Genomic DNA, 26355 nt, shown 5'->3' with positions numbered 1-26355 from the left:
AAACATAAATAGTTTAGCACTTACCACACAAAATCCTGGTTCCGCTGAAGTTAGCAAGCATTTATTATCTCTTTTCTAGGGTAAAACCTGACTCTGAAGTTTACATTTTTTCTTTTTTTTTTTTTAGTGGATAGGGCTTGTATTGCTATTTCATGGCTGTATCAAACAAAAATAAATTAAGCCCCAATACAAAATATTAAGAAACCGATCTTTTAAGACGAAGCAATTACTCACACAGTTTCACCTCTTGAATTTAATTCTAATTAGCACTGAAAATTCCCATCAAGCTGAAAATTTTACTTTGATGATGCAAAATTTCACTAATCTGTCAAGGGAAATATACGAAATAAAATGTTGATTTTTTCATGCTATAAAATTATCTTTATTTTCCAGTGAAAAATGACAACAGTTTGTGACATAGTAAAAAAAAAAGGAAATATTTGTTTATTTTTTTATAGTTTTTCCACTCCCGTTCTAGACTTTCATTTTGAAATGCATGGTCAGTAAGATAAAAGAACTGAAAAACTACTGAAATAACTTTTAACTTCATATAGTGTTATCCAAGACAAACTACTTTGAATAATCTACCCTCCTGAATGGTACCTAGTGTGAGAAGTGGGAGATCTGCAATCAAACAATTTACAGGATAGAAGCCAAAGACACTACTGAAAGCTTAGCTAAAACTCCACTGGAATAATGAGTTTGTGGACTGTGTATATATTTTCACTAGATGTAATGGGAAAAAAAAATAATCTATGTATGGTCTATGCACAAAAGTAGTTCCATTAATGAAAACACTGTCAGAGCTAAACGGTAAAGACGATGTAGGTGTTTCTATTACTCAGTTTCATTTAACCCTCCTCTGCCACCACCAGGTTGTATTCTCACTGAACAGCTACGGTTCTCAGTGCCTTCCTATCCAAGAAAACTCCCCTTCCCCATGCTCCTAAAGTTTGTATAGGACTGAATGTCAGTTCTGGATTCTCACTTTGATTCTACTGTTACCAGTCTATAACTTGCCATAATCCAGGTTAAGTCACTTCCCTTCTCATTTCTGGGAAAGAAACATATTGCTGACTCTTCCTCCCTTGCCAGGGCACCAAAGATGAATTATGTGAAATGTGAAAGCATTTCAGGTGTGCTGGGTACGCAAGACCAAATCAGGAATGCAAATCCACATTCTTGAGAAGGGGTTGCACATGCCTCAGTGCTGGGATGCGTTCTACCTTTGTCGCAGTGCAGATGAAAAACGTGTGGTGGTGAGGCCACCCCTACAATCATTTCTTACCAAGGCATTGCTGGAATGCAGCACCACAGCTCCATATCTGCATCGGTTTTCCCTCTCAGCCCTAAGTATGGAGAACATCCACCTGCTGTAGCTGTCTATTCCTTCTCTGTGCTGCAGAAGCATTACAAAAATGGAGATAAATCAGGGCTCAGGATTAAGGCCAGGGTCTCCATCCCTAGGGATTTAGAACTTAAAATTAAGTAAAAAGTAAGAGTACTGGTTAGAATGAAGAACTGATAATACAAATCAGAAGGGACTGCTATTTCTTCCCAGAGAAAATAAGCTGTTTTCTAAGGTGTGTGTTTGTAGGAATGAAGCATTTGCCACAAAAATCTCCCTCAATTCTTGCTGGCAAAACATTAAGGTCCTTTGAGGACACATCCAAACTACTAAGTATGATTGTTTTAAGGGTTTAAAAATTATTGCTGTTCTGCATGACAATTGCCAAAAGGTTAAGAGCTTCCAGGCTTGTCAGTCCTTTTCACAGCCAGACCCCCACCAAAATCACAGCCATAGAGTTCTACCCGAAGGGCAATACCATGATACCATGTTCTCGGAACAATGCGGATAAACCTGGAGAGGATGGGTGGGTTAAAGAAATGCTTGACGTGCCCACTGCTGTTTTCATTACCCATGAAAACCTGCAAATACACAAACACACAATTAGTTAAAAGGCAGTACTTTAAAAAACCCTCCTTTTTCTTTTTAAAATTGTTCCAAGCTGTTGCATTAGGCATCCAGGGTAGATGGACTGGCTTACTTCTGATTTTATGTAGGACTGCATCCAGCCTCTTCCTAAATTGCTGAGTCAAAACTAGTTCAGGCCAGCAATATCTAAGTCTGAATGAATTAAACAGCCTCTGTTTCCACTCACACCAAAAAATGTGCCATTCTAATTTGGATGGACTGAAAAACCCCCAATCTTTCCTTATTTTACCTCTGCTAATAGCCCTTGTCCGTTAGGTTGGTGTAAGGTGATATGGGCAACAATATAAAGTGCTGTGTCCACTCTGCAGGTATCTGGAGCTCTCCAGCTCTGCTACAACAAAACTGCTCACTAACATTAACTTCACTATAAAACCAAGGCAGGAAAAAAAGCTGAAAAGAGGCCCTGAACCATTGTTCAATCAAATAAATGTCCTCATGCATTCAAATTAAGTGTTCTCCTTTTCAAATAGTGTCAGATCCTTCTATGACAATGTTGAGTGCATTCTCTACAATTTTGGAGTTCTTTCCTTTTATTACTGTTAATTACTACGATCAAAATCAGATGGATATCATGACACTATCTGTAGTAACCCCAGCTCCCTAGCATTTTAAAGTCCCGTGAGACTCTCTCTTTGGCTGGGTATTCTGCCCAAGCAATGATACAATTGCCTGAGCCGAGGATTATACCTTTGCAACTGAGCTTGAACCATCTGTATAGGATTTCCACTCTGAGCCTTGGTCACTGTATAGGATAACATAGGTTTTCACAAAGTTTTCAGCAGTTACGGACTTCACCCCCTGGGTAGCAATAGCAGTTATCTTCTTAATTGTGAGGAGATCAATTTGCAGCCACTGCTGGTTGTTGTTCGACTACAATTGACAAAAAAGAGTTGTCTATTAGCAAACATGTCTATATCTGTATTTGCTCAAGTGAAAAATCCTGTTTAAGGATAGGTAAAACTGCATCAAAATGCATCGTAACTGTATCAAAGAAGTGCAGAAGAGTAAAGCTGACGCAAAAGTCACAAGCGTTCTTGGTGGCCCCTACAATTAACTTCTTCACTGCAGGTACTGTATTTGGTGTCTTAATGTTAATTTCCAACACAGAACAAAACATAACATAGATTTATCTCCAGTATTAAAATGTAATACATAATACTAATACAAAATGCTTATACAAAACAGTAGTTTCCAGCAAATCTCAAGGTGTTCTGTAAAGAAATGCAGCTCCATTTTGAAGACTCAGAAGTTCACATGCCTTGCAGAAGGTCATCCACCCCCAGATCCACTAAGCTGCACTGCCTATAAGCCAATCCAGGAAGGGTTTTTTTAACCTGTTCAAGCCAAATATTCAAGTTGCACTTATCTCCTGAGATTAAAAGGGCAATTTCTGGAGGGAAGCACTGCAGGGTCTGGCCCAGAGGACATCATTCATCTCTCAAAATATGCTTTCACTACTGTTGCCAGAAGTTCAACAAATTTTCTACTGGAAAAGCTGAAGGGGCTTCTTCCCAAAGGATGGCTAAAGAGCTGTGAAGTAACCCTATCACACTTTGCACTGGACACAGCGTGCAGGAAGTGCATGAGCACACAGGCAGCACCAATTTATTAAAAGTAGCTGTCCTGCTGTCGTCCCTATTTTTCAGTTGTTACCTTGGCTCGCCAGGCATTAATCTTTCCTTTCTGATTGAGACGAGCAAGTGAAGGATCCCATGTGTTAAACCAGGACGTCTTAACAGACGAGGCTGTTATCTGGGTATTCTTGATCTCTCCATTTTCCATTCCAAGTGGCAAAGAGCAACCTGTTAAGAGAAGCACCATGTTATCTCCAGTTCATCCAAGTAGCCACAGCCTAAGCAACAACGTTGGAATTGAGGACAGCCACAATTTTAGCTTCATTTAACGTATTAGGTAAAAGATTTGCCAGAAAAGAAGCACCAGCACGTGACCCATTCTTACCATCTACTTCACAGCCCAGAAGCTCCATGCGAAGAGTAGGCCTGTTGTAGGCCTCGGTTGGGTAGACTCTGATGTACCTAGCAATAATAGGGGGGTCAATGATGTTCTCTTTTACCCCATAGGCATCGGAATTACCTTCAAAAATCTATTGAAAAAAAAACAAGAAAAAAAAAAAAGAAAAAAATATCCACATATTGTTAATTAAATGCAAATACAAGCCTGGATGCTGAAAACCTGCTCTGTTACAAAAGTAGTCTTTTTTTATGCCATTGGCCCCATCCACTGTGATGGGGCACCCAATGCTTGCAGGGCAACTTGAAATATTTTGTGGTCCTGTCTTAGCATATTTGGAAGCACCTGAAGGCATCAGTTCAAAAAAGCAACCCATTTCTATGCACTATATAAGTGTGTAAGAAGACATTAGTAAGGAGGCAAAAGGAGAGGTAAGAGACAACAGGTTTTCAATTCGGGAGTTGTACCATAGAAACCTCAGGGTAAACCGAAGGGAGCTGTAACAGGTAGGAGGGCTGGAGTGGTTGGGCATAAAATGAAAGTCTTGCAGTGTATGGCCACGCTTATCACACAGGCCTTCTGCAGGCAATTCAGAGAGTTTAACATTCGACTGTTGTGACAACAGGAAGGGAGGGAGAGGAAGGAGAATTTAGTTCCTAATGAGGTAGGGCTCAATTTTGAGTTCAGCTTCCTGCTTGCTTCAAGAAGCTGACATGGGCTTAGGAAATAAAAGGGAGAGATGTCTGTGAGAAAGCCAGACTCTATGCAGTCAAGGTCATAGGGCCAATCTAATTGCCCATCTAGAAGGTTCCTCACCTTATAATTTGTCTTCTGGTCTGAATTTGACTGGATTGGTAAATGCCCTTTGGGGCTTCAAGCTCTATTATTAAATCTCTGAAGGCCATCATTTTTTCCCCACTATCTCTTAACATAAAGCTGTCACCTCACTGCATCATCCAATGATGCTACCTAGGGTGTCACAACCCCTATGGAACATACAGACCTTTTGTGCTGGACAGCTGTCTCCTTTGAACGTGCTCCACTTCCGTTTGTCTTTGCTGTAAACGATAAAGAACTTCTGGACATACAAGGACTTTAAAAACTGCTTGGCTCCCTGCGTCTGTATCCCAGTTAACAGAACTTGCCTTTGAAAGTCCACCTAGGAAGAGCAAACAGTGTTTATACAGCAAATAATGCACAGTGAAGTCTGTTTCATTCTTTGGCATCTATGCAATAGCTTTGAGCCCTGCATTTTAAAACCCACAACACTAACACTCTCAGGGAGGAATACAAGCAGATACCAGAGTCCAAATTAATGCTGTCTCTCTCATTTCATTTGTGTATTTATTTGTGTGTGCACTTAATTTCAGAGGCCATTTTACAGTGTTCAGCACAGCACCACAAAGGCACCTCAAAAATATCTGTATCTTTGTGCTAGGAAGAAGTCTGCTATCCTCATTTTACAGATAGGCAAAAGGAGTACAGAGAGGCTCACATTTTCATAAGCTGCCTCTAGTTCTGGATACCCAGGCTGAGAAAAAGGATATGACATTCTGAAGTGCTGAAAAGCCACCATTCCCCTCCTGATATCAGATCCAAATACTTAGCATATAAAATCACATCAGCAAGGTGTTCCTATCAGCAGTGAAACTCATTCTTCGGGATTTGCACCTCCACATCTCTCCACGCTTTACTGCAGTAGCCTCAGCTTCTCACTACCATGACCCCTATCAAATTTTTTCTCTTCCCAACATTCTTCTGGTTCCACATCAGATCCCCCAACCTTCTTCCCCTACTTCACCTCCACTAACTTGCTGGCATGTCAAATGTTAACAAGCCAACCGTAACAGCCACCTATTTAACTTACACTGCAACACTACTTTGAGTCTTTCTTTTCTCCCAGCTGCCAATTTTAATGAGATTTGTAAGAAATCAACTATCTTAGCCAATTTGCACCCAAATTTAGGGATATGGTGCAAAAATTAGTGGGATGGAAGAAAAATGAGGAAGAAGTGAAGTGACTGAATGACAGTGCTTGAAGCCATAGTTATAAGCTTAATTTCTCTGTGAAGCTACACTGTACTATGTCAAGTTGGACATAGAAGCATCCAAAAAAACCACAAATACAAAGCTATCTGAAGCAATGTTTGAGAATATTACACTTTAAATGATCACATAACAAATATACATAAATATAAATATGTACTGTTAGGTGGACAGAGGGGAAAAAAAAAAGTAATAGAAAGAACGACTCCATTTGCCTACAAAACAATTATAGTCTAAATTGTGAGGGTAACTGGCCAACAAGCCTCAATAGCAGTAGAGACTGGGTTAATTCAGGGAAGGTGGACAGTTTATGGTATCACCAATCAAGCTTGCTGCATCTTTTCAGTTTTCCCCAGTGGCCTTCTCAGCAAGAACAAGAGCAGCTTGACCTTTTAAAACAAATTGCAGGAAAATCACAACACAGGATTGTAAGGCCATACCCAGGCTCAATGATGGTCAAGCACATGTTGTACCAACTATACCTGGATCCAAGCGAGTTGGTCTGTTTCCATTGTAGTGCTCCAAGCATTGTATGTTCCAGTATTGTTTAATCGGGCTAACTTAGGTTCCCAATAGTCTAGACAGAAAATATGAATAAAGTAAGAATTTAAAGAGAGGTGCTGAAAAAAAATGGAGGATGTAACTAGCTACTGATGTTGAGTGCTTCAGTTCTTTTCCAATTTGTTTTAGGGAAAACCCCCCAACAAAAAGACTCTAAAACTATCTAGGGTAATTTGGACATGGTCAACAACTAAGTCAGCTGTTACCCTGCAAAGTTTTACAGTTGTCAGAATGACTTTAAAAATAACAGCTTTTTATGTAATGTACTGTCTACTAATTTGGAACCAGGGTCTAGAGTTTGCTAAACAAGTTTTGGCCACCAGTGAGGTCAGACACAAAACATGCTCTGCATTCACGGCAAAGAGCTCCCTTCTGCATTAGGAGGTTTCCACGTTAACAACTGATATCAAATATACATGACAACACAGCTCTGAAGCCTTCATAACACTGTGGTGGGAAATGAAGAAAGAAAATTAAATCCACATAAAAATCAGTTTTCCAAAATAAGTAATTTATTTGTTATTACGGGGGAAAGGATGTGTGTTCCTGCATGCGTGTGTAACCTGTATACCTTGATTTGCCACTGTCCATAGAGAAATTCATAGGATTTTACATCAAATGATCCCACTTTTATATCAGGAACAAACTTGATAAATTAAAGACTCCATCATTGCTCTGAGTGCCAGGTTTCCAAATCTTTCATAATAGATACACTTTGTCCTATCGCATCTCATACCACATGCAAATCTCAAAAGCTTTTTGAACACTTGCTGTTGATTTTCAAGCAGGGAACCCAAACAACAAAAAGATAAAGCTCAATCTATTCCAAGTCATCCAGCAGGCCATGGACAGAGGACCGCCCCACCATCAGGCCTGACAGTAGACCTGTGACACTTAAAATACAATTATGAGGGCTACCTAGTACAGTTCACAGTCTGCTTGCATCACTGGAGAGCTTTTTAACCTGATAGTTGATTCACCACTGAGCTGATCTTGTACAACATATCATGAGATGCCAAAAGAATAGAGAAATGCAATACTTTGCTGGGGATATTCAGGAGCATGCCTGGACCTTTTTAAGTATTAACTCACCTATATGATGTGAAGCGTTGATTTGTGAATCAAGTATAACTCCACTTGCTAGACCCATTGGAACTCTGCACTCTAAAGAGAGCACAGTAAGATTGCTGTTAAAGAAAAGGAGGGCTATGCCAATATATATATCTGCAATTTCTCTCAGCAGATTGATCCACTGGTCACTGTGAGGAAACCTCAAATTCAAAGCTATGTTAAAGGAATAGAAGTAGTATGCTAAATAATTCAAAGCTTGTATGCTAGAGGCTAAACATCTTTTCTTCTAGAATAAATTTATAGTAACCACTCCACCCCCTCCTTTAAAGCACAGAAAATCTACTTTGGGCTTTTGCAGAACAATCTCCCACATTTAGTGATCCTGAAAGGGTAGAGAGGACCTTACAGCTTGACTCCCCCAGCCAAAAAACACCTTAGTTCAGTACCTTTCTCTATAACCAAATAGGATGCCTGCATTCCTGCTTGCTGATATTCCCCCACTTCAGTGTCTAAAAGCCACCAGCCAGGTCTCTGTGGTTTCATTTCAATTGTTCTAAATGAACCTTGAAAAAAATGGAAGAGAAACATATCAGAAATATTAGCATTACAAGGCCGATTTTAGCAAAGCTGAACGTTAAACCAAAAATCATCCTGTGACTTAATCCAGAAAAATTAAATAACCTGTTACACGTTGCAGAGAGAGCAATAATTAGTACTGCCTCAATCATATTCTTCTTAGCAATCAAGTTCCAGCTGGAGACTGAGATTGGAATTAAGTGATCAGATCAAAACCTAACCTTTCCTGCTGGTGAAAAGTACAAAACCTCAGATGCCTCTATGTAACAAGAGGTATTTGCATATTAAGTACAGTGCTGAGCCATGTAATGAATAGTGCTGTTCAGTTTATTACATAAGGTAGGGATGTTAAATCTCTGGTGCTGATCATAGTTCTTGCTCCTGCTGCCTCAAGTATATTGCTCAAGTAATGTAAAGAATGGATGTAAAGAAGGCAAAAGTAGACGTCACAGAATCAGATGTATGGGCCCTCCCCTCACTTTGTGCATGCCCCAGGAGGGCCAAGGACTGAACAGAAAGCAGGTATGGTTTAGGCTGTTTGCTGCACTTTTAGAAAGCACAGTACATGCTTCACTGCTTTTCTTATACTCCTAGTTAGTGCAGACATGATAATTCTGGTTCCCATTTAAACAAAAGCATATGTAGATGTCATAGTGAAAAATATCACCTTAAAATGCTTAAATAGTGATTAAACTACCTAATGCTCACTAAAATAAACTCCTATTATTGCAAGCCAATCCCATTATTTTGATCTTGTTTCCTGGTTGGTGGGGTCTGGTTTTTGTTTTTTTGTTGTTTTTTTTTTTTTTTCCAAAAAACCCCACTTGTAGCTGCCAATATAGGCTTCATAAATCCTGTTATTGCACACTAGCATTGCTGACAGTCATCAGCAAAGGAGTATATCCTGTGGCTTAATGAATGCTTTTAGTTTATTTCCTTTCTTCTTGGACACAAGAATTCTCCTAAGGCTCACATTTGTTCTTTCTCTTGTGTATCACACTCTTCTTGACATTATAAAAATAACTCCTCACCATGCTAAGCCAGACACCAATAGCCTTTCCCAGCAAACATCAGTGAGACTTCAATGGTATTGAAGCCTGGGGACACACGAACAGGATGGCTGCGCTTCTGTACACCTGTCATTTCATGAGGAATTGGTGGCTGACACTATCCTACTGACTTTCTGTTTCCAATCTCAACCTTTACTGTTGAGCAACTTCCAAAGCCAAGCCCAGTACTGTGACCCACTTTGCAAACAGAAAAAGAGAGATGCACTAAAGAGAAATCTGCTCATGCCCTCGTATCTGGTGAGTGGCAAGGAAAGTGCAAAACAGAAAGTAGTGCTGCAGACCATACTGCTATTTATTTTACACACACACACACACATATATATATCCCTTCTCATCTGAGAGGAAGACATTTGTCCAAGCACTTAAGTTTTGTCGGTAACTTTAGTCATATTTCCAGTTTTAAAGGACAGCAATGTTATCTTTATTTCCCCCCGCTCACAGTGTTAAGTGAGGTACAAAGTCATGATTTTCCCTCTGACCATCGTAGGCAAATGAACTACTAAGTGGTCTCAAACTCTTTCTTCCTGTGCTCAAAACCAACTTCTGTTCACTTATACATTCGGTATGACGACGACAGATTGCAACGGTCGCCCCTTAGAACTTACTCTGCTCTGATACTTACCTGGAAGGAGCGTGTATGTACCAAGCTGATGCTTTGGCTCTCCTTGTTCTATGAAGGTCTGTCCATGAAAATGAACAACATGAATGTCTTTTGGCCCACCCATATTCAACAAATGCCATCGGACCAGTTCACCTTCATACATCCTCAAGCCTTGCAATTTGTAGGTAATCCCATTAATGGCTGAAAAAAACCCACCCATATTGTTAGTAAGGAAAACTGCTCACAAAACAGGCCTCTTGAAGTGTTAGAAGGTAGTTACTAAAATGAGTAAAATATTTAATGAAGTACACCACTTTTGGGAAAAAACACCACTTTTTCAAATTCAAAGTGCTACACGCTTTAAGTAATTAAATCTTTAAAGTAAAGCGTAAAAATCTTTAAATCTTTTCTTTTCTGAAAAAGATTTATGTACATCAATTCAGAAAATCCAAGGACCTTGCCAGAGGATTTGAGCACAGCTTGCTTGCAACACGGCAGACAGAAGAACAAGGAGGTGTAAGAGATTAAATGTCAGATGGGAACACCAGGCCCAAAAGAAAGGACAGCTATCCAAAATGTGTTCTGCAGCTTAGATTTCCACAGCTGTGCAGTCAAAACATCTTCAATTAATAAGTGATTTTATAGACCCTATTTTCAAAAGGCCGATTCCACTTTTCAGCATGCCTTTTCCAAACATGACCACGCACACGAGCATCAGATTTTCAAAGACAGAAACACAGAGTTTCATTACTAACCATTATTTCAAAGAGAAATAAGGGCTACCTTTGAACAGTCAGCCACTTACTTAGCTCTACATAACTAAAATCTCTGTATCCACAGAGAGGGATATGAAGGGCTGTCCTAGAGCTGTTCTGAATTCCTCTGCAGAACTAGTTGATTTGTCAAATACTACAATACTTTTAAGTTTCTTGCAAAAAGTCTTCAGGTTATTAGCTTCTTACTGAAAAGAGAGGGGGTTTTGTTTTCTTTTTTCTTTTTTTTTTTAATATGGGGGTAGACGTATGTGAGTGCGAGAGACAAGTTTTCTGTTTAAAGTTTTGGTCTAATACATTCTTTCTTATTTTAAGAACAAAATTCCAGTCAATGCTAATCTTTACTTATAAAACTATGACTATTATGAGTACAACGAAGAACAAGTAAACATTCATATAATTAACGTGTAGGATTTATGCATGTTCAAATGCCCTGTGAACTGAGATACCTCCCCCAACGTCTTTTCCTCTACCCCAATAAATTGAATACTTAGCAAAATGAAATAAGTACCATAGAATTTGTGGCATTGCTGCATTTCTTGTGTCTTCTCAGTACAAGACCTTCTAGAACGTTTGTCAAAGTACCAGCTTTTCTCTTCGTCAAAGACCATAAAAAGCAAGAAAAAGTCTCGGGTTGACGCTCTGCCATTGTTTGACTTACTGAAGGTTCCTTTTTGACAGATCAATATTGGCCCAATCAAACCAGAGTGAATATCTTTCTCCTAGAAGGTAATAAACTCATATTAGATGTAAAAGTGGATTTCCCAAAAGATGTCAGAAAAACATAGCATTCTGTGGAAATGCATCAGGCCCTAAAAAATTAAAAGCACAGGCCAGTATTGCTGTTGCCTTGTATCTTTACTTTCCCCTGCTCAGTCTACCAAAATGTTCCTCAATTTGAATTCTTCAACAGCTTATATCCTCTTTTAACTGAGTGTAAGAGATTAATGTCAGACAGGAACATCAGGCCCAAAAGAAAGGTGAGCTACCCAAAATGTGTTCTGCAGCTTACATTTCTACAGCCATACAGTAACATCATTTGGAGATACTCAAAACCCAACTGGACGTGGTCTTGGACAATCTACTCTTAGCTGATCTTGCTTGAGTTGGGGGGTGGTAGACTAAATGATCTCTAGCGATCCCTTCCAACATAGATGTTTCTATGAATCTGTGTTCAAACCCACCAACACTACCACTCCTATTTTGATTTCCTTACCAGATTTAAATCAGAGTAGTAGATCCAGGACCGACAAGGTGCTCCTGACTGCACAGGCCCTGATCGCCTGTTTGCATACCATACGTATATATAGCTATTATTTGGCTGAACTTCGTCATCTTCCTTAAACCAAGCAGGAGACTCATCGTCATAAATGCTTCCCTCAGAGGACTTTTCATAGTAGAGTCCATGAGCATGGAGGGAATATGGTCTGGATGCCAGATTCTTAAAGTGAACCTAAAAAAAGATAAAATAAAAAAAAAGCAGATTCTGCTCAGCAAATTCAGGCCTAAACCAAAATCCCCACACAATACATTCCTATGACCTTGAACCAGGGTCAAAATTTGTATAATCATTACAGGCTACACGGTGCATGGCAAAGCTGGCAGGGATAGCTTTTGACATCTCCATGCAGAGTCACCCTCTTTGATGCAGGTTGCCAATTAAAAAGTAGAAAGCACAAGTCTAACTCCCTGTCTTCCAATGAGTCTAGGGTTCCTAGGACTTTTACTGCTGCCTTTCACACCTGGATATGTTTAGTTACAGCAAGCAGGGAGATGGGGAGTTTCTACCTCCTATGCGTTGCTGCACAATCGCACTAAAGAAGGCACAAAATAGTAACACTAGACCTCTGTATGTATCACTGTCACTGAAATCAGTGCTTCTCACTTGTCCCAGAGAAGCAGGATACAGAGATGACTTATTTACCTGTCCTTAGAGAATGATGCTCCCAAGCTAAAATAGCCCCTTTCTTCTCTTACGCATGTTTTTAAATGTAGCTCAATGTGTTTCTGTTGTGCACTACTCCTACTGAAATAGGCAGAAAGCAGTGAGATCTACTCTCCCCATTTAAGTCCATCCCTGTGTGTTGGAAAGACTGGATGAAGGAGGATGAGAGAAGGGAAACTCTACAGCAATGTGCTTCTTAATGCAAATATACCACTGTATCACCACAGATAAAGTTCCTCTCCATCCTTGTGGTTTGTGTTAGAACTAACCAACCCATTTACAGCAAAAGTTTTTAGAGGAAAATACACTTTTTAAACAAATATATATATTCATCTTGAATACAAATTTACTATTTTTTTTCTAATTACAAAGCTCATATAAAAATGAGCTTTACATATATAAAAAGTAATAATTTCAATGCAATCTGGGTTTAAAAAACCTATTTTTTTTAATGTTAAACTTAAATCTCATTTTAAATTAGACTGATAAACCAGTATTTAATGTGGGGTAACATAAGAAAGAAAAACAGAAGTGAATTTACTGTGGATAGAATAGGAAAAAGGATGTGTTCCAAAGAAACACATCACTGTGCTTGTATGTCCACAATGCAATTTCTAGCTTTGAAAGTTGTTTCCCCATCATCACCTTTTAAAAACTTGCAGTAGTTTTAGACCCCTTCTATGTCACACTGTAAGATCACCATAAGAAATCTTATCCTGCCCACATATTCAAAACTTTGACCTACTAGGATAACATCGTCCACTTCAGCCCGGATAACTGGCCCCAGGATGCCAAGGTGTTCTTCATATTCATCTTCATCCTGAAGAGTTGTAAAGGTACTGTCTGTATAGCGTTGGAAAATCACCTTATATGTGGTGCCATCTTTACAGGTTTTGTCATTCATCATTGTACTGAAAGGAAATACCCAATTAAAAACCCACACAGTGAATCAGAAATAATAGCTTTGATGAAATCTGAGAACTCATACAGCAGGAACACCTTAGAATATAAAGAATAAACACAGATGTCAGATGATTCTGAAAATCATGACTTGCAATGTTTAAGCAATTCTAGTTGTACAGCTGTATATGAGATTCTTCAAAGATTTGGTCAGCTATCACTGAAAAACTCCAACTAGTCTCTGAAAACCCACCTAAGCTCTATTTTCCTTTTTTACCATTAGCCTTAATAATCTGAATCAGAGCTTAGCTCAGAGCGTAGTGAGCCTACCAACTATACCCTACTGTCTCACAGATGTACCTTCTCTGGAAAGCTAACAGAAACACATTTTACATTGATTACATCTGCATTTCACAACACAGAATTGGTAGGAAAAAATAAGCTTTTAGGCTTTCAAACCATTCTTCAGATCTTAAATAGAAGCACCAAGATGCTCTTATTCTGATAGAACTTCTTATAATTCCCTATAAACCTTGCCTCACTATCAATTCTGCAAAAAATAGAAATTTAATCCAAAGTCATTCAGTAGGAAGAAAGGTTGGTTTTCAGCTTTTCACACTGAGATGTTATATGCCATGGGCTCTGTTAATTCAACTCAAACTATGCACCCCATGCCAGCAGAGGATGAACCTCACTGGGGAGATCTATACAGAGCTCTGAGCGTAAGGATTTCTTTACTTTGCAAGTATGCAAAGGAACTGTCTGTGGTTTCTGCCATTTTCGCAAGTGCCATTTATACAGACTGAGATGAGGCAGAAGTAAAACTGGAGAACACTGAAAAAGTGTGTTCATGTGCGAAATCAATCAAATAAAATGGAAATTCAATTTGAGAAATAAACATGTTTGGAGCTGAATTTTGTAAAATGAAAACTTTCTTGATCCTGTTTTGGGTGCTTTTGATAAAAACTTGAAGTTGTGGCAGTTTTGGTCTTGTTCATTTCAAGGGCCACAAAGTTCAGCTTTTTGATGAAAGGCAACTAGGAATCCTACACATTGTAGTGTAAGCACTGATCCTAATTTTATGAATTAAGACAATAAATTTTTAGTACTGAGTTTCTCTCAAATCACATACACTCTTTGCTGTGGCACAGTGGTCAGTCTTCTCTGTCAAAATGTAAGAAACCCCCTAAACATTAGGTTTTGTGATCCAGTCAAGTTCCGATTTCTCTAAACAGTAAAAACAACAATGCACCAATGCATGCAGATTTACTTTTACTCTTAGTATAAGGCAGTCACCAATGTGGTTAATCACTTTGCATCTTTCATATAGTTTTCAGTACTGGAGTCTTGTGAAGTTGGAAAGTGCTATTATCCCATTTTACAATAGAGAACAGACACCATAACCACTTCTTGTTAGTGCTAGAAACTGGGATTGCATCCTGCCTATATTAGATCAGTTAGCCCATTAAATTTGTGGGAAGACTTTTTACAAGGAGGTCTCTATCCTGTCTCTACTACAGAACCCAAGAACTCAAGGAGGAAGTAAAACAGGCCATTCAAGTATAACAAAACTAACTGGAAGTTTCCCTTGCCCTCTTACCTCTGTTTTAAAGAGTGTTTTTAGTGATTCTACAAAAAGGGGGTTAAGAAAAAAAAAGGGGACAAAAAAAAAAGTTCTTAGTTGTGTTGCTCTTGATTATAGATGTTCTAGGGGGGTCCTAGCCTCCCATGGAAAAATTCTTAGGGTTCTGCAACTGAAATGTTAGAAATCACATTGCACATTACCGATGCTCTTAAGTGTATCAGCATGTGTATCAACATTCTGCTGGTATGTATCAGGATAGCATGCAAAATGAAAGCAAATGATTTAGCCAAACCTTTTTTTATATCCTGCATAGTTCCAGCAGACCTCTTTAGCTGCAATATAGTATCTCCTCTCATTCCCTTTGCTGCGGAGGTAGTGTTCAGCAATGTTATCTGGGTTACGTTCTTCATTGATATTCACTTTTGGGTCCGTCATGTATGGGTCATCAAAGCTCACATAATGGTATTCGTATTCACCACCTGATGTTTCCTCACTGTAATATCCTTCTGTAACATATTCGTAGTCTCCATTTTCTAGGGGAAGTCCAATCGTGATCGATGGCTTAAGCTGCCGTGGGGTAAGCGTGTAATTTAGCAACTCTCCGTGCCTCGCTCTACTCAGATCCACTGTATGGTTGGCCTCACTGGGTGTCCTTGTGGTGTTAGTGCAACATGGCAGCGTTGTGTGGTTGGTTTCACCCAGAAACAATGTACGGCCAAATCCTGCCATAGAATTGGTGGTTTTAGGGGGATTTTTACTCCTTGGGCTCAGCAAGTGGGTCATTTTTGGATATTCCATTTTTTTCCTTCGGATCTTGATGAAGGTTCCAGATGTACTCAAAGTATTATTCTTGTTCCCCTCCTTTTCTTTCAGAATTGGGTGCATGTTGCTACCTTTCTGGTTTTTTCCCATTAGATGTGAGAATCCTTGATACTTATTCATATGCTTCTTATTTACGAATGCTGTACCATTTCTACCATGATGATTTAATGTACCACTAACAGATTTATCTAAATTTGCCCCTAATCCCCGACTCCCCTTTGCAGACACCAAATTCCATTCCTCATTTGTCATTTTAGATGAGTATTTCCCAGCCCTGGGCAATGATGCTTCTAGTAAATTCTTCACTAGTGCAGGGCTGGAATTAGGGCTTATATTGCCTAACGGATGATCTAAAGAAAAAGCATCTGCTTGTTTATCTTTGGATAGCTTGGGTTCAGAGAGACTGGATGCATTAGACCCAGCTCCTACAATGAGGTCCAAAGCAAGTGTCAAGTTAACTGCATGCACGGCATTTTCCATCTGGGTTTCCTCCTCTTCTGGTTCATCATCATAATCACTTGGAAGCTGACCAGCTCCCACAATGGCGATATCGGATGTGTTCTCTGCATGATGCACAGAATGAGGTACACTTGTCTTGTCAGAAAATGAGACGTTTTTATTTCGTACATGATTTAGAAGGGCATTCATCTTTTGGATGGAGTAAAACTTAATGGCCAGTGAACTTCGCCTTGTCCTTTTACTGTTAACGTTATAATTTCCTCTTCCTGTGCTTTTCTCTTGATGCTTTTCTGAAAAAAATTTACTGTCCTTTACATCAGTCAGAAAATCTTCTGCAACATTCATTTGGCCTTCCCCATGGCTCAGCAAGTGTTCACCTGCAGACTTGTTACCGTGATCTATTTCATAATTGCTTTGGCTTCTATTCTGAAACACCAGGTCAGCCTTTCCATCACTTGAGCTAGCTAAAAATAACCCCTTTTCTGCTGTGACTGATGTGTGATTTGACTGGAATGTTTCAGCCTCAACTGGGGGAAGAGGAGTAATACGAGTTTCTAAGAACTTAGAGGTGTTTATGGATTCACTATGACTTATAGCTGTCAGACCTGAATCAGCTGCCACCTTGGAACTTGCGGCATCAGTGCTTTCATACTGTTCCCAGGCCAGTGCTGTAAGGTTTTGTTTTTCTTCATCACCTGTTGCCTTCCTTGAGCTTCGGATGGAGTATAAAGAAGCCAGCTGATCCTGATAATCCATATCCTCTTTATCTCCTTCTTCTGGCACATCATCTTCAGCTGAGGTGGAAACAGCCTTTTTTTCAGTCTTGGTGTAAGTGAAATCCACAACATCAAGTGTGTCATCTTCCTCAGAGTCACATCTGGCATCTCTGAATCTCAGCCTCATGCCGTAACTCCTCTCTGGCGTACCCCAGGATGCTAAAAGCCAAGTACCTGCAATTGAAATACAAGTGTTTTTCTAATATGCAGTAGTTACAAGAGCGGACATTGCCTATCACCTAAGCGGCCAGGGCAAGTTGCTGGGTTTGTTTCTACAGCACCTGCTATAGCAGACTGCTAATCCTCATCTGGGCTTTCCGTGAGCTCTCATTACAATGAAAAGTAATTACTAGATGTAAATAAATAATAGCACAATTAAATACATACATCTAAGAGCTGGAGCTCTTCTCCAAAGATTAAGCTGTACCTAGGACCTGAGTCCAAACACAACCCATGAAAGAGATGGATATGAAAGAGAAAGAAACAATATAAAGGATCCTATGTTTACATCTGGATCTAAGATTGGAATCTTTTGAGATAAAGTTCTAATTTTGTCCTGTCCTTAGTGTTGCATGCATTACCACACAGATAGAGCATTCTGAACAGAACAAATATTTTCTGAGGCAATGTCAACAAACATCTGTCAAACACAGTATTTTAAAAGCTTTTGAACACGTAAAGGATAATCTTTAAAAGAATGAAGTAATTTGAATCTCCAATCTAGACACAAAACACTAAACTGCCAATCTCAGGCATCTTAGATTAAGTTAAAGGCTTTAGTAATCCCTCCAAAACCTAGTCAGATGTTCTCCATTTGAAACTATGATCTGCAGAGAACAAAATATAATCTATTTTCTTAAACAGCATTAAACCAAGTTCTTTGCTTGCAACAACATGCTTCTGGAACTATCATAAATTACAGAATAGACAGAATTAACAGAGCTTGAGAAAACCAGCCTTTTTTATTAAAAAGGTCACATACATTTTTTCTGTATTTGTCAGAGTTTGAAGTGACCTGCATAGCTTTCCTTATTTCTAACAGCAAATTTGTGAAAGAAAACATGCCCTAGGTGGAAAGAACAGATGACACACCAAAATCAATACTAACTGTGAAGTGAAAAAACCCCAACAAAAAAACCAACAAAATGAGCCTCAGTTATCCTATGTGCTAAGTCTGTGTAGCCAACAAAACTCCATACACATCAGTTGCATTAGGAACAACTGAAGATTTTCCAGCGCTGTGTTTATCTGAAAAGCTCTCTCTCCTATTTAGGTAAGCCCATATAGACTGGAGATTAAAAAATGTCTTCGGAGAAAGGTCAAACACTGTAGTTTTGCCACTTACCAACATTGTCCATTTCCACTGTGACCGATTCTCCACTCATTGGGAAAAGGTTCAAAACATCTTCATGCTTCCCTTGATACAGAAAAGAGTGCCCAGAAAGGCGAACAGACACAATCTCATCATGAGTGCCAACACTGGAGAAGTGCCACTGAACCACACTATCTTGGCAAAATCCAAGGATTTCACTGCTGTCAGACACATAGCCATTTATTGCTAAAAGGGACGCAAAGTAAAAATGGTGTCAATATTTTCAGAGTAAGACTTCTAAAACCTCCTCTTCTTTGATGTCAGTCCACTGAACTGGACTCACATTTGCACCTGGAAAGCACAGGACTGAAACCACAATGGCCTCGATGGACATTCCAGCTCTGGTAATAGTATTTCTAAGGCAGCAGGGTGCTGCATCAAAGCTAAATACCCCTTGCCTTTCCTTCAGGGTCCAGAGCCAGCCTGGTCCCTAAAATATGGCGTATTTCCATACAGTGCCACCTGGCATGGTTAGAAGTTCACTGACTGTAGAGAATTCCCTGATTGCACTACATTTGAGAACAAGCAGTCGCTGAATGCTCAGGTTCACGTGAGCTTTCATAATGTTCAGGTCTGTATCCTACTCACTGTGCATTATGTTCGAGTTATAGAACTTGGGATCATCCCTTTTAACACTGGCAGGGTTGCTGCAGTAGTCCTTGATGTTATCCTCTATGTACCAGCTCTTATTTTCATCGAACACAGCAAACATTGCCTGCTGCTCTCCATCTGCCTTTTTCTGAAAGACAATCAACACAGCAGTTAGCTTTTATGAGCAGACACATGTATTAAGGACTCAATCCTACCATCTTTCTTACTTGCTACGTAAGCAATATAAGCTTCACCAGAGCTGCAGTAAGTGTAATCCAAGGGCTAAGTGAAACAGAGTTGGGGGCCAAGACTTCAAAGTGACAATCCTTCTGCTGCAACCAAACTGGTGGAGCACTGAGCAAGCCACTAGCACTGCTGATATGCAGATGGTACACGACTGGGTGCTCTGTAAAAGGAGCAGCTTCCTGGTTTGACCCAAACACAAGCTTTTGACATATTTTTCTCCCAACCGATGCTCAAGTCTTTGCCAAGCAAGACTTCAATGAATGGCAAAGAGAACCACTCTCCCAGAACTCTCACATGCTATTTGGGTTGCTCTGGGTTCGGTGATGCCCAAGATTGTCAGACCCTCTTGAGTTATATCTGTTACAGAAAGGAACCAGCTCAGATCTGAATGTCTTTAGAGTGTGAAGGTATAATAGCAGTAGGAAAGTTTATTATCAAGTCTAGAAATAGACTTTCAAGTCAGGCTGACCTTTTGTTGAAATGCTGCTCTTGCTAAGAAAATCAGAATATAATTCCTCTACTGCTGTGGACAGTTAGAGGACTGTTTCTTCAAGTAATTTCATCAGGAGCCTATTGGTTTAATTGCTCTCTACACAGCTGTTCTCTAAAGGAAGCAAAACCAAATTCAGTGTAGATCAAATAATATTATTTGATCTATAAGAGGTTGCCAGACATGTTACCTGCACACCCTTCTGCGTCAATGCTTCACTTTTACAAATCAGAAGTGGGCCAATCAGTCCGGAGGCTATATCTCTTTCAATATCTACAGCACTATGATATAGCCTTGTAATACACTGTGCATCTTGTGCAGTGGGCTGGTCAGTTTTGGCAATTTTCCATTCGTAAGTGTACGTGTTCCCTGGTTCAATTCCTCTACTCTGGGTGGCATTGCCTAAGGAACATAAAGAAGGAGAATAGTTATGTTACAAACTTAGAGCCAGATCTTTATATAACATCAGGCTGCGCCTTTTAATGAAATTGGTGCAGTTATGCCACTTCAAGCTACCTCTGAGATAATGGAAGTCCCACATGAACTTGTGTCTCTCCCTTAAATCACAAGTAAGAACGTAAAACTAAGACACCAAGAAAAGGTATTCATCTATGCCTTGCAGGTAATACCTTGGTTTCTCTACAAGGCAACACAACAGGTCAGCAGAGGCAGAGCATAGAACTGAGGTGTCCCAGTCATGCACATTCCTAGACACATCTCCTTCAAAGCAATGAAACCCTCCACAACAGTTAGCGGTATGCAAAATGTTATTCACAAAATTCTTACTTGTGGGATCCAGAGGATAATCAGCTCCCTCTGCATTCTTTGAAAGAGTCACTCCATGGAAGTAAATGCTGTAGGGTCGAGTGGCCTTATTTTTGAATACAATCTATAATGATAGGCAAACGAAAAAAAAATTGAATTTAGTATTCAGCAAATCGTTGTCTGAATACATAACAAAGTTTCAACTACAGTAGAATTTGCCTGGTTTCAGCCCAGGAAGTGCTGGAAGGTCAAATGGACATCTTAAATATTGTCTGATAATATAAACCCACAGTCTATATGCTGCTGGGCTTTGTAGAGCCCATTGAGTGAAGTTCAGCTTCTTACAGCTGGTGTCTGGAAAAATCTAAAAAGAACACTTGTTCTTTCAGCTACTGGGCACGCACTACCTCAGGGAAGTTATTGACTAAAGTTCCTAAGAACCTTCAATATGGGAGAAAACAAATTTAAACAGATTTAAAACCAAATCTTGTCCAAGATTCCAAGATCCGAAGGGGATATGGGAGGAAAAGGCAAAGTGTCCTGCCTACTATTTTTGGTGAAACCAGAAAAAAAAAGAAGAAACATGTTAAACTCAAATTCAGAGTCACAGATTCATGGCGGCAATTAAAGGTCATGAAACTTTATGATGCATCATTAAGTGACAACAGAAAGAGAAGTGGTTGTGACAGCAGCACACTATGAAAACTGAGTACCATTGTCTAAAACAGCCTCAAAAAATAGCAACATAAGGAATGAGGGGCTCATGAAGTTTGGCCTCACATCCAAATTCCCCCACAAGTCCACCTTGGTCTAGCTTTTTTCTATTTTGGAACACTGTCAACATATATTTTACAAAGAGTACGAATGAAGTGTGTTTATGTTGTAAAATAAAGCACAATCATGGAAACTACAGACGGAATGCTGAAAAATTTAAGCGAAACACTGTCACTTGTGATCATACATTTTAATAGGGCCAATATTTTAACATTATGGTTTTTGACCAAAAAAACCCCTCCAAATCAAATTAGTTCTTTTGTATCTCTGCCCAACTGAAAATTAAGTTATAGTATAAATAATACCTGAATTTATGTTACTTACTTTGACTTTGTCATTGAGTTGAGCTCTGATAACAGGACCCAAGATTCCAGTTTCCTTGGGACGAGGATTTTCCAGACGTTTAGTGAAGCTGGCATCGGTATATTGCCTAAAAATAGCCTTTTTGTACTTTTTACCTATGACATTTGAAAAGTTGTCCAAGTGCTGCGCTTTATAGTGTCTTAAAAATAAAGGAAAAGACAAGCGATCAACAAAACTTGAGGAGTGACATCTATTAGAATACAGAATTAGTACTCAAGCAAATGGCAGAAACCTCACTGCTTGAAAAAAAAATAAAATAAAAAATCCAAGTTCTCAACTAACATAATGCTCTTTACCCCAAATTCTAACCTAAATTAGGTAAGAAGAAGCTTGGAACAGTATTTGTCTTTTAGTATCACACATGACCAATTAGTATCAGAGTTTACATTTAGTTCAATAGGGTATACATGAAAGAAAACTAAACTGAAGCAGCAGCTACATTTTCAAGATAAGACAGCAGAAATCACTGTTCTCCTTTTATAAAGGCATAGTTGATCATAGAAAAAATAAACAATTTGCTTACAGTACCAAAGACTCTGGGAGAGACAGAAACAGATAATCTTAATCCTAGTCAAGCACCATTCAATAAGTAGTTTTACACTCAGGTTTAAAAACATTAGAATTGTTAATGCTGAGAGAAAAACTAGGATAAATACTGGGAAGTAACACAAAGTAACATGTTTGTCCTGGTCACTTGTGCTTCAAAAAAGGTTACTGAATGGGGATAAACTCTGTAATTTTGAACAAAGGAGGAAAAACCAGAGCACTAGGTGGTAAAGTAATGATGTGTAAGTAGCAGAGAAAGATATGAAAGTTTGCTCCATGCAGCCAAAGAGCAAATAAGAAGAAAAGCAAATCATACCAAAGAAGAAGGAATACTTAGAGTTATGTGAATACTATATTCTAAGGAGGTATATGAAACCATAACCCCGTACAGGGTAAGGAATTTGTCTTGTTCTGTTTAAATCCTTGAAGTTTCTTAGGAACATCAGCTTGTAAAGTCATCAGTACTCCAGCAGTAGGCAACTGACAGATTGCAAATTTAACCTTACAGAGCACTGGCAGCATTGCGTACTATGACCTCATGTTATGTTACAGAATTCCTTCTATTTACCTTAAGTTGAACAAAATTGCCCAATATGCTTACTTATTATGACTTTTACTACATCTACATTGGTGCCATGCAAAGGTCATTTGTAGAGAGACCTCTCTCTCTCCCATTCCCTAAACACTTTATTGGACTGAACTTTTAAAAACTTATATTGTCTAGAAATATTCCCTCCCTCCCTTTCCATTCCTCTTAAGGATTGTTTATTTCAGCAGAATTCATGTCGAAAAGTAATGTAGAGAATAGACTTGTATGCTACTTAGGGGATTTCCTAAGTCATCTTCATATTTTGGGCTCCCTTTTAGAGGCAAAAGAAGGTGTCCACTTTTGGGGTCCTCAGCAAACAAGGTCATTGACACACTGGTGAGAGTCCAGTGGAGGGGCCACCACGGTGATTAGGGAGCTAGAGCACATAACATTGAAGCAAAATCTCGGTTTATCCAGTTGTGCAAAGACACAGCTAAGGGAGCATCTTATTTTTATCTTCAACTATCAAACTATCAAATGGGAGATTATAGAGAAAACAGAACCAGAGTCTTCTCAGAGTTGCACAGTGAAGAGATGAGACACGATGGACCCGAGGTGCAATATGATAAATAAGGAAAAACTTTTTCACTGTGAGGTTGCAAAGGCGCCCAGAGAAGTTGAGGACTCCCCATTCTTGGAGACAATGAAAACCCAACTGGTTAAGGCCCTGTGCAACTGGATCCAACTTTGCCGTTGGATCCCCAGAGGTCTTCTCCAACCTGAATTATTCTGTGATTGCTTGTTAACATTCCATATTATGTTAACAAAGTATTATTTTACCTATCAAGGCTGTCTGGAATACTTGGGGCATAATCCCAGGTAACTTCTTCTGCAGCAATGAAATATTCCCAGCTTTTGACCATAAGAAGTTCTTTATAGGAGAGACGACTCTTCTTCACTTCTTTGTCCCCACAGTCTCTTACTGTGAGGTAACCATGCATTCCAGCTAATTGAGAAGAAACAGTACCATAGTGATTTTCCATTTTATGAACCCTTACCACTTCAACTGCATTTCTCATTTCATTAACCAAGGCTGCCAGCAAGTGTTTGTTCATCTGATTGCCATCTTTTCAGGCTTGAAAAGATTGCATCCATGTAGACTATATTTAGGCTGAGAGCCTTCCAAAGAGCCCATATTAATCAGATGGAATACAGAAGCCCTCTCAACTAGACTTCTTCGAAAATACTGGCTGAACAGACAGAAAGCTATTTTTTCCTGGCTGTTTTTTCAAAACATGTCTTGCAGCTCTTATAAGAGAGACATTTCTCTCATTCTTGAAAACTGAATTCTGATCACTGCTGAAAGAGAGATAACCACTTTCAAATGATTAACAGCAAATATGTTCATCAGATTGAGTGATCCTCAGCTGAGAGTGCTCAGTTTCTCAGGAAATAGGAGGTTCCTTACTCATTTCACATAATGGTGCTTATCTGAAGAGATCACAGAGACTTAGATGCTGGAGCACTGATTCACTGCTGCTCTGTGATCTGCACACAGCAGTAAAGCTGCAAATAAGAACGCCTTTTAGTTCATCATGCAGTTCTCATTCCAGCAGAATACCCTGTTCTCCAGTGGTTTCTTAGTGAAATGACAACCATCTGAAACACAGTAACTGTACCACTGCAAAACAGTAGAAGCCATTTGGGACATAGAGAAGAGAAGGACAACTCCACAGTTGCCTAATAAATAGATGTTTCCTTGCCTTGCAGGTGCTTTTGGACAAGAGAAGATATCAACCACCTTCCTTCCTCACTCACTGTCATGTTTACTGTGGTTGATGCTCCTCCCACTAGGTTAACAGTAGAAACTCGGCGATGTCTTTGCTCCATGGACTGGCCATTGATATGAATGGAGAAAATTTCTGGCTTGGAACTCATTCCTATCAAATGCCAGCTAATGTTGTCATATACGCAAGCCTCTAAATCTGAAAGAGAAATGAGAGTAGGGTTCAGAATACAGGCAAATCATGCGAGTTCCCTGTGCATGCTAAGTCTGAAGTAAATCTTTGCTCAAAACATTAAAAAAAAGTATCTCTGACTCCGATGATCAGTGTTTGCAACAAGAGGAAGTTTCAGAAGCTTGTAAATGGAATAGATACCAAAATCCTGTACATCAGTGGAAGACAGGTGTTTAAACCTTACATTCAAGTGACAACCTGACTTATGGTGAACGGGGGAAGGAAGACAACTAGTGGCATCTTTTAGAAAGCTGATTTGTCCTTGTTTGGAAAAGAAAAAAAAAAAAAAAGAAAGAAAAAAAAAAGGCAAGGATCCAAGCTAAAGAGTGAGGTTGTATGTAGCGATAGTAACTACTCTATCCAATACCTGTTTAAAAAACCCCACTTAAGACAGTCTTTTGTATTTGCTCAATGGACTGGACAGAGATATGAAAGTAGTTCCTTAGGAGAACAAGGGGAAAACACTAGCAACAAAACAGCTCCATTACCACCTCCCTAGTCTTCCCACTTAATTGTCTAATTTAATGGTAGCTGACTTTCCACTTCCAGGAAGTTCTTCATCTAGTATGTTCTATATGCTGTAAAACCAGCAGTTCACTTAACTACATCACACTCTCCCCATCAGCTGAGTAAAAAAAATGATTTCTTATTTTTTTAAAGTCAGCAATCCTGTTCTTCAAGCAGAACTCTTCTAAGAAGTAATCTTGCTGTTCTTCTCAGCAATATGGCATGACCTCCTTCCAGCAGCACAGTTTCTCTTCCAGAATTTAGATGCTCACAAACATGATCTAAAAAAGGCTGTATCCCATTCATTCCCATTCCTGTTCTCTTGCATAAAAAGCAAACAAAGTCAACATCCAGACTTCATCGATATTAATTTCATTTCATGGAAGCCTGAACAATACCTGGTAATGTTCCATCAGCATAGCCATTAATTGTGTACTTGAGTGATGCTGATCTTTGCCAACTCTTGTTTTCATCAAACACACCAAACATCAGTACATACTCCTTGTCGAAAAGTTTCTGTGACCCGTCCTCATTTAGGCTTCCTGTGAAGAAGAAACAGCAAGTCTTAATTTGAAGCAGAAGTAAGGCAGTTTTCACATCCATGTAGTTAGTGGCATTAATGTGTTTTTAATGAGCTGGCTTCACCTGTTAGCATGTACTGGCTGAGCCTGACCAAATCAAGACCTTAAGAATGCTCATAAAGTGATTTTATTTCTTAAAGTACTTTTGGGTTGGGTAACCGCAACAACCAAGTGTCTGTAATATCTCAGAGGAGATTAAGCAAAATGCAATGAATTGTCTCAGACAATTCTGTCAATGTGTTGTGGGGATTGCCTTAACGAATGGGAGCGCCAAACAGCCTTCTGTCCACAATCAGATGCTGGCCTCGCTTTTGAGACTGTGAGGCAAGGAGAAGAATGATGGCAGAGTCACCTGCAGAGTGAACATCACCTTTTCAAGGACTGCACTGAGGTCATCAGCCCCTTTAAAAAGCATAAAATC

General features: G+C 39.3%; 1 protein-coding gene across 1 annotated transcript in view; it reads right to left on the bottom strand.

Annotated features, from left to right (window-relative positions):
• Positions 1-128: 128 nt before the first annotated feature.
• The window catches only part of F5 (coagulation factor V), a 35652-nt gene continuing 9425 nt past the window's right edge, over positions 129-26355 (bottom strand). The window contains exons 5-25 of the mRNA XM_074160967.1: positions 25752-25895; positions 24592-24813; positions 23669-23834; positions 21715-21892; positions 20638-20740; positions 20042-20253; positions 19113-19263; positions 18498-18710; positions 15388-17326; positions 13356-13521; positions 11882-12118; positions 11177-11387; positions 9914-10093; positions 8092-8208; positions 7667-7738; positions 6496-6590; positions 4971-5126; positions 3956-4100; positions 3650-3798; positions 2684-2866; positions 129-1929 (exon numbers count right to left, since the gene is read on the bottom strand). Of these exons, the coding sequence (XP_074017068.1) occupies positions 1741-1929; positions 2684-2866; positions 3650-3798; positions 3956-4100; positions 4971-5126; positions 6496-6590; positions 7667-7738; positions 8092-8208; positions 9914-10093; positions 11177-11387; positions 11882-12118; positions 13356-13521; positions 15388-17326; positions 18498-18710; positions 19113-19263; positions 20042-20253; positions 20638-20740; positions 21715-21892; positions 23669-23834; positions 24592-24813; positions 25752-25895 (5228 nt within the window). The 3' untranslated portion in view covers positions 129-1740. The remainder of the gene's footprint in view (positions 1930-2683; positions 2867-3649; positions 3799-3955; positions 4101-4970; positions 5127-6495; positions 6591-7666; positions 7739-8091; positions 8209-9913; positions 10094-11176; positions 11388-11881; positions 12119-13355; positions 13522-15387; positions 17327-18497; positions 18711-19112; positions 19264-20041; positions 20254-20637; positions 20741-21714; positions 21893-23668; positions 23835-24591; positions 24814-25751; positions 25896-26355) is intronic.

The sequence above is a fragment of the Numenius arquata genome, chromosome 1 (assembly GCF_964106895.1).
Source record: "Numenius arquata chromosome 1, bNumArq3.hap1.1, whole genome shotgun sequence".
Classification (NCBI taxonomy): Eukaryota; Metazoa; Chordata; class Aves; order Charadriiformes; family Scolopacidae; genus Numenius; species Numenius arquata.
This window is presented reverse-complemented; position numbering and strand designations above follow the sequence as displayed.